This window comes from Kryptolebias marmoratus, linkage group LG17, assembly GCF_001649575.2.
Source record: "Kryptolebias marmoratus isolate JLee-2015 linkage group LG17, ASM164957v2, whole genome shotgun sequence".
Taxonomy (NCBI): domain Eukaryota; kingdom Metazoa; phylum Chordata; class Actinopteri; order Cyprinodontiformes; family Rivulidae; genus Kryptolebias; species Kryptolebias marmoratus.
In genome coordinates, this window is record NC_051446.1 from 15,800,911 (window position 1) to 15,809,062 (window position 8,152).

At 42.2% G+C, this 8,152-nt stretch overlaps 1 protein-coding gene across 1 annotated transcript; it reads left to right on the forward strand.

Annotated features, from left to right (window-relative positions):
* The first annotated feature begins 434 nt into the window (after positions 1 to 434).
* On the forward strand, positions 435 to 6,455 carry pgap3 (post-GPI attachment to proteins phospholipase 3). The gene is made up of 8 exons (XM_017433860.3): positions 435 to 863; positions 2,321 to 2,418; positions 2,578 to 2,730; positions 2,856 to 2,918; positions 3,415 to 3,476; positions 3,662 to 3,798; positions 4,225 to 4,429; positions 4,598 to 6,455. The coding sequence occupies exons 1-8, from the start codon at positions 569 to 571 to the stop codon at positions 4,659 to 4,661; spliced, it is 1,077 nt and encodes a 358-aa protein (XP_017289349.1). The 5' UTR covers positions 435 to 568; the 3' UTR covers positions 4,662 to 6,455.
* Positions 6,456 to 8,152: the final 1,697 nt, after the last annotated feature.

Sequence of the window (8,152 nt, forward strand, 5' to 3'; positions counted from 1 at the left end):
AATAATAAAGAGAAACAGGAAAACAATGGTGTGAATGCTTAAAAGCATTCACACAATAATAATAATAATAATAATAATAATAATAATAATAATAATAATAATAATAATAATAATAATAATAATAATAATTTACATATGATTACAGTTATGCCGACGTGTCACGTGTCCTGGTTACGTTAACGGTAACAGGATGTGGAAAAAACTGCGACAAAAACCTTTGCCTTCACAATAAAAGAAAACTATGTGTCATCCAAAACTCATACACCGATTACACACATACATAGGCCGGTCTGTGAATTTTAAATTATTTTTCGCGTCTCGATTTAACAACAAAACTCGTTTATAGCAATACAGCCAAATAGCTATGACAATAAATAGACGACTGGCCATTCAAATTAAGAGCTTTAAACGTCATCGTTTTATTTTGAAAACAGCGACCGGAAACGCTGTATGTCTGTGAATTCCGTTCGGAGGGCAGGGGGGAGAAACAGTGGGCACCTACTGTAAACTCTGCGGCGCTTCGAGTCCGGTTTGTCGCCACTGAGTCGAGATGAGCCTGTGGTAATAAATGTGCACCGCTGGCTTAATGCCGCTGTCGTCCCGCAGTGCCTTCCTGAGTCCGGACGGGCCCACACCGACCGCCGCCATGGCCTCAGCGTTTTCCCGCTGCACATCTGTCAGACTCCCCGCTTTGGCCGCTGTCACTCTGCTGCTCCTGATGTCGACGAGCCCGGCGCTGTCCTCTCAGGGCGACAAGGAGCCGGTTTATCGGGACTGCGTGAAGCTGTGTGTCCGGACGAACTGCACGGGAGCTCGGCTGCGGGGCTTTGAGTCCACCCAGCCGCAGTACATGGCGCTGACAGGTGAGTTAAGCTAACTTAGCTGTAGATTTGACTGCCTGCAGCTGCATCTAACTCTGTTTATCACACCAAACCAATGTTGACATCCGTCTTTTCGTGCTTCCAGCTGGTTTTTCTTATCCCTCGTCGTTTCTCATGGCTCTTGAGTCTCCCAGTTCAGTTCCGCCCCTCTTTTTTTAGGCGCTTAATGGAATATTTTAGTTTCAAAACACAAAAAACTAGTTTTTCTCGCCGAGCAAGGCGTGACAGCAGTTCTTTTCTACCCTGGTTCAGCTATTATTGTTTGTGTGGTGAGTTTGATTTGAACAAACAACTTGCCACACGTTATGGTCAAAAATAGATGACTGGAAGGCCTCTTAGTATTCATCTGTGAAACCATTTTAGGGTTTTCCTTCACCACTTTTTGTTGCATTATTGATTAATTTGAAGGTCTCTACAAGACAACATCATAAAAGTCTGCTTTTGTTTGTCTTATAGTGTAAAAAAGTAACTTTGAAGTTGGTTTAAATTAACTCATTTCATTTCAGCCTACTTGTATCACAAAAAAGTCAACTCAACACACTGTATAAAACCATAAATCTAATTCAGATTCAATTACAGTCAGGTTTATTCTATTTTAATATAATACATTCACATATAGTGCATTATGAAATGCAGCAGATGGCACCGAATCCTTATTTTAGTGCAGTCCCCCATCCTGAGCAGCACTTTGGCGACAGAAGAAAAGAGCGTCTCCATTTTAATATGTAGGAGCCTCTAACAGAACCGGGCCCAGGATGAGCGGCCATCTTCGGCTTGGCTGGGGTTTGAGAGGACAGGAAAGGGACAAACACATGAGTGGTCAATGTGTAGTTCCTATGGGAAGAAAAACAAATGACAACACAGGGAAATGGGTTAACAAATACAAACATGGGGAGGAGAGAAAGTAAAGACAACGACAAGTGAGGAACTTTGACCTACAGCAACCGAAGCCTATAGCAGCAGAACTAAAGGAGAACTTAGGAAACCCAAGCCGACCCAAACTATAGGATTCATCAAAAGGAAAGTCTTCAGCTGAGTCTTAAATGTAGACAGGGTGTTAGTATCACAGACAGAAACTGGAAGTTGATTCTACAAGAGAGGAGCCTGATAGCTGAAAGCTCTGCCTCCCGTTCTGCTTTTAGAAACTCTAGGAACCACAAGTAAACCTGCAGTCTGAGAGCAAAGTGCTCTGTTAGGAAAATAAGGAGAAACGCATCATGTGCCCAAGTTAAGGTTCAAGGTAATCAGGATGTGGAATAAACCGTGACATAAATTAGATGAAAGTTTGTTGTTGTTTTTTTTTTATCTGAAAAAGTGTATATTTTAGCTTTTGGTTCAAAAAACTGGTTATTATTATTATTATTTTTGTTTTGTTTTGTATAATTTAGTGAAGCAGACTGAGCCCCACCACCCGATTTACCTCCGTTTCTGTCTCCCAGGTTGGACGTGCCGTGACGACTGTCGATATCAGTGCATGTGGACGACCGTGGGCCTCTACCAGGCTGAGGGTTACAGAGTCCCACAGTTCCACGGCAAGGTTAGTCCCTCTCATGGAGAGGCCAGAACACAAAACATCCCTGAAATTATTTATCATTAAATACAGTGGACTCTTTCCACTCCCCGTAATGGCTCTTCACACTTTAATGCTTCCAGCATCATATCAAATAAAGTGTGACGTATTTTTGCTGTCTCCCAGTGGCCGTTCGTTCGCTTCCTGTGTTTCGAGGAGCCGGCGTCTGCGCTGGCGTCTCTGCTCAACGGCTTGGCCTGCCTTCTCATGCTGCTGCGCTACCGGAGCACGGTGCCGCGCCAGAGCCCCATGTACCACACCATCAACGCCTTCTCTCTGGTCAGTGATTAAGAACGAAGACAAGGAAAATACGCACGCGTGTCGTGCCGCTTTTGCTGATTCTTGCTGCAGAATGACTCACCGTGTCTACACTCAACAAACCCCCTCTGTGTGTGTTTGTTTAGGTGTCTCTGAATGCGTGGTTCTGGTCCACAGTGTTTCACACCCGGGACACCTATCTCACTGAGGTAAGGGTTTAGATACAAGTAATCAAATAATTTCAGCTGCTGAAGCAAAACCAATCAGCTTACGTCTCCCCCTTTCAAAACCCATAAATATCTTTTACCTATTAGCCTTATTGTGTTTATATTTACTCCTGTTCAGTCAGACTGATCCCTGCTTATACAAGAGTCCTAAACAACGAACTGAATGTGGCTGAAAGCTACTTTTCGTGGCTTTTTTTTAGTTTATTTCCTCTTTAATACACAACAAGAATCAAAACCCATTTTCTTGCGTTGTGTTATGCTGAGCAGAAAGCTGTCGAAACAGACGGCTTGACGCAGCTGAGATAAACTCTGCTGTTCTTTTGTTTGCTAATGAGCTTAGCAAATCAGTAACAACCTAATGTCATTAGTGACAAAGTGTTGAGCTCTTTTTCCGTTTTCTGCAAACTGAAATGGGCTCGAGCCTTTCTTGGTTTGTGTCGACAATAAAGGCGTTTTTTTTTTTTTTTCTTTCTTTCAGAAAATGGACTATTTCTGTGCAACGGCAGTCATTCTTTACTCAATCTACCTGTGTTGTGTCAGGTAAGCTCTAAAGCAGGGGTTACCACCAGATCTTAGTTGGAGATCATAGTAACTGATGTAAAAAAATAATCCAACCTGGTTTAATTTTTGGTTTGCTTGCTTTGGGATGAGGTTTCAGTGTATGGTTGAAAATGTGGTCAGTGTCTCTGAGTTAATATAATCACACTGTATCTCTTTTTTTCCAGGACTTTGGGTCTGAAGCAACCTGGAATATCCAGCATGGTGGGAGTTTTCCTCATCTTGATCTTTACGTCACATGTGTCCTACTTGACCTTTGTTAGTTTCGACTACGGCTACAACATGGCTGCCAATGTCACCATCGGTATTCAAAAGTTCCCTAAAGTCTCATTTAGATCAGAAATAATAACAAATGATTTACAAGAAGGAAAGTGTTCGTTGACTGTGGAGCACTGAATGTGTTCAAATGCATCATCTGTGTCGTAGGTTTGATCACATTTCTGGTGTAATGTTTGCATAAAAACCTGACGATTCATATTTTCTAATTCATGAATATTTAGGTGTCTGGGAAAGCAAGGTTACATGTTTGTATGTGGAGTACAAAACAAGGATGCTCTAATATTACAGCTAAAACCAGAACATCCTTGAAGTATTCTGCCAATTTTCTAGTTTCCTTCAAGCATTTTACTTTATTTCCCCCTTGATCAATGCCTACCAAATCTCTGACGGCTCCAGTGTTTGGTTTTTGCCCTCCACCCCACCCCTTGTCTCTTTGGTTGGGTCTTCACAGGCATGGTGAACCTCCTGTGGTGGCTGTGCTGGTGCTGGCAGAACCGGCGGACGCTCCCATACTGGTGGAAGTGTGGCCTGGTGGTGCTGCTGCTTCATGGCCTGGCCCTCCTGGAGCTGATGGACTTCCCCCCGCTGCTCTGGGTCTTAGACGCTCACGCTGTCTGGCACCTCAGCACCATCCCTGTGCACTTCCTTTTCTACAGGTCTGTCTCGCGGACGATTTCAGATCTTTACTGACGGCTGTATGTCAAAGAAAATATCAGGATTTTGTTGCTGTTGCTATTCCTTGGGGGGGAAAAGGGGAATATAAAGTAAAATGAATGAGTTGAGATACCTTATTGTGACCGAGCTTTACTCCGTTCTGTCTCCAGTTTCCTGATAGACGACAGCCTCTACTTACTAAACACAGAGAAGATGGGCGTTAAAGTGGAGTAGGAGGAGCCCATGGCCTCTTCATCACGCCTCCACCCGCGCACCTCTTCAGTCAGGGCAGCCGGACACCTGAGCTGTGACGTCGCTCAGCCTCCCAGATGAAACGCATGACACCACTGACTTTCATCAAACTCGACTCTGTTTACATTTTTTTTTTCTTTTTCTTTTTTATATATATATATTCTTGCATTTATTTGGGTGAAACGTCTCTTTGAAAGAATTGTCACGTCGGATTCTTGTTCTACTTCGCCTTGTACTGCCATGTGTGCTACTTTTACTGTGTTACGGGATGCTGGACGGGAAGAAGCACTCAACCTCCAGCTGTGCTCGAATCCTGTTTACTAAAATCCACCCCCCCCCCCCCTCGAACTCCAGAGGATCACACTTCTCTGACCTGATTGCAGTTTTTGGCAGCTGACATTAGGTGGCAGCAGATCAGCGGTCAGGCCCATGCGTTCATGTGTTCATTTGTGCCAAAAGTGTCAGAATGGGTCCGCCCGCTTCAAAAGGGGGCTGCCAGCTGATTTTTCTAGAAAGAGGGGGAAGAGGCTTTATGTCGAAAGCTGTTTATTCATCAACACTCCTTTATTTTTGTGCCTCTCTTTATTTCACTCGCTGCTTTTGTTGTCTCTCCTGTAGTCCTTATTTTCACTGAGTTTTTGCTTTAATCATCTGCCTTAGTTGATTTGAAGTCTGATGTTTTGACCACTTTGTGCTTTATTCTGCCGCCTCCCAGTTTTTCTGAGTTTGACTTTTGTTTATTTTTTAAATTTCGCGTGAATATGAGACGAAAAACGTTGCTTTCAATCACCTGGATTGCCTTTTCACATGAGGAGTGAACTAAGGTGCAGGAAGATGCGATCAGCTTTTCTCCACAGCCACGGTTTCTAACAAATCCCGAGTTTAAGCGTAAAACGGAGTGTTGCATTTAAAGCTTCGGTATTCCCCAAAATTAAACGCACACATACACACTTCCACCTTTGTCTAAACACTGTATCATAACCTGCTTCTCGGTGAATGTTTTTATTATCATTATTATTTATTTTAACCTCCTGGAACTGAAGTCATCCGGTGTGTTTTCGTCTCTCTGAGCTTTACTTCCACATGTGCACTTTACGACTGTGTGTGTGTTCAAGCCTCAGCCCATGCTTTTGTGTGAGACTATGAACAATCAGCAGCGTGTGTGTGTGCTTTTTTTTTCTCTCTGCACATTGTGTTGTCATAAATCGAGTCTCTTTGTGTGTGTGTGTGTGTGCGAGAGAGAGTGAGCTAGACTCTGCTGGACATGAGCTGTGTGTGTGAGGAAATATTAAAGATGTAGCTTTGCTTTATTAACGTCGTCGGGGGAGGAGAGAGGCTGTTTTAAGGTGTGGGTGGCGAAAAAAATCCTATATCATGTCAAAGATACGACGAAATATCAATTTATACTGATGCATAAAATCCAGTCGGAATGGATTTTTACTTTCTGGCTTCTAAAAGGTGAAAAATATCAAATATTGTGTCAGAATCATAACTAAAATCTTCGCTGACAGATTAGACATTAACCTGAAAATCATTTTTTTTCCCCGTTAGTGTTAATCTCTTTAGTAATAAGAGTTAATGTACAACAAAGTTAGCCATGTCATTTTTCATCGCTGGTAACTCGTCACTCGTGCTGCCCTCTGCCTGCTGCCCTGTGCTCCATCACCTCCCCCACTGAGCGCACTTTCCTCAACCTCATATCTAATGTTTGACCAAACAAAAAAAATAAAAAAGAAGGGTGTGGATTAAATAAAAGCTGTCTTTGTTGATAAGGAACTTCAGATGTGGTTTTTGTGGTTTGTCGGCATGAGAGACCTTAAGTCAATCCTCTCTATTTGCTAACTGAGGTTCAATAAAATTCTAATAATTATAACAGGTAATACACATTTCCCAAAAGATCTGAACTATTCCTTTATTTTTGTTTAGCTGCTCCCATCTAGGTTCCTATTCTAGAAATCAGTCAAAATAAATTTTATTGCACCGTTTAGAAAGGTTTGCAGGATTTCTGTATTTTAATTTTTTTCCGCACTGGTTTGATTCAAAGTGTTTTAAATCTTTTATAATTAAAGGCCTAGTATTCCTTGAAGAAATGCATATCGCCCGCCACCTTCATGCCAGATGTTTAGGTTAAAATCATCTCATGTGGAGGATTGAGAGGCTGTTTTGGTCCAACCTTGAAAATCACGTTATGCACGAGATGACCCGCTCAGAGTGTGTGTGGTTATCGACTCTCAGCTACTACCACCTCAGATTTCAGCTCAGTGTCTGTGAAACTGGCTGATTTGAAGCCTTTTCTCTGTTGGCTAACGCTGCTTAGCTGTGTCAGCCATCTTGAAATGGACTGACTCCAAAAAGATCATGTGAAGGGGTTTTTTCCTGAACATTTCATTAAAATCCATCCTGTAGATCATGAGATGTTTTTGCTAACAATTATAGTTGATGCTAAAGTTTTAGACAAAGATCTTGTGTTTAAGTATCACTGGGAACATGCAGCTAATTTAAAGAAGTAAAATGTGAAATAACAGACTTCATAGTTTCAGAAAGTAGGTCTTCAGTTTTTCTGTGCTTCAGACTTTAGGTATTTACTTTAAAGCTCTGCTCTGTGTGACTACAAACCTTAGAATTAGTGTGCGCATACTCTGTATTTTCATTTGTGTGCGTTAAAATAAAAACAGTAATATTATAAGTAGCTACATAACTCTAGCCCAGGGGCCAAAACCCTTCTTTATCCTGCCCGTCACACTCCAGCCAGATCTCTGAGGTCCACAAACCAGCTCCTTTTGGACATTCCCAGACCCAGAAAGTGACAGAGCTTTTTTCTGTGGTGGCCCCTTTGTAGGACAGATTTCCTGCTCAGACCCCTGATCATTTCAAATCGCTGCTTAAAGCCCATCTCTTTTCACTGGCTTTTCTCACAAATTATAATTTAGTATCCAAAACACGAGCTGGAGTGGAAACGTTTGGCTTGATAAGCACCTCTTAACCTCGGAGGGAGTCCAGGACTGGGCTCGTTCTGTTTCTGAGTGAGGAGGGTTTTTTTCTTTTTTTTCTTGTTGTCGTTGTTGTTGTTGTTTTCTGGAAGCTCTGTGCAGGAGGACGGACTCTGACCCCGGCTGATGTGGGTGGGGAGAGTGGATAGACGGGGATGAATGGAGTTTATTCTTCCTCCTTCAACTCCTGATCTCTGAACACGACTGAAGAGCATGAGAAAAGTGAAGAAACATGAAGATGCACCAAGATTACACATGTAAAAACGGGTGGCACAGGGAACCTACAACTCAGCTCAAATGGAAATCAAAAAAGATGTAAAGAATGGAACATGCTCACATTTTAAATTACTGAACAGAAGGTAATTGTCTTTCATAAAGAAAACAAGGTGGTTTTTGTACCAATAATTTATCTTTTTGTCACATTTTATCCCATCAAGTTCCATCAAATTCTAATCTGAGCAGTTCTGACTGTATTTTGGGGAA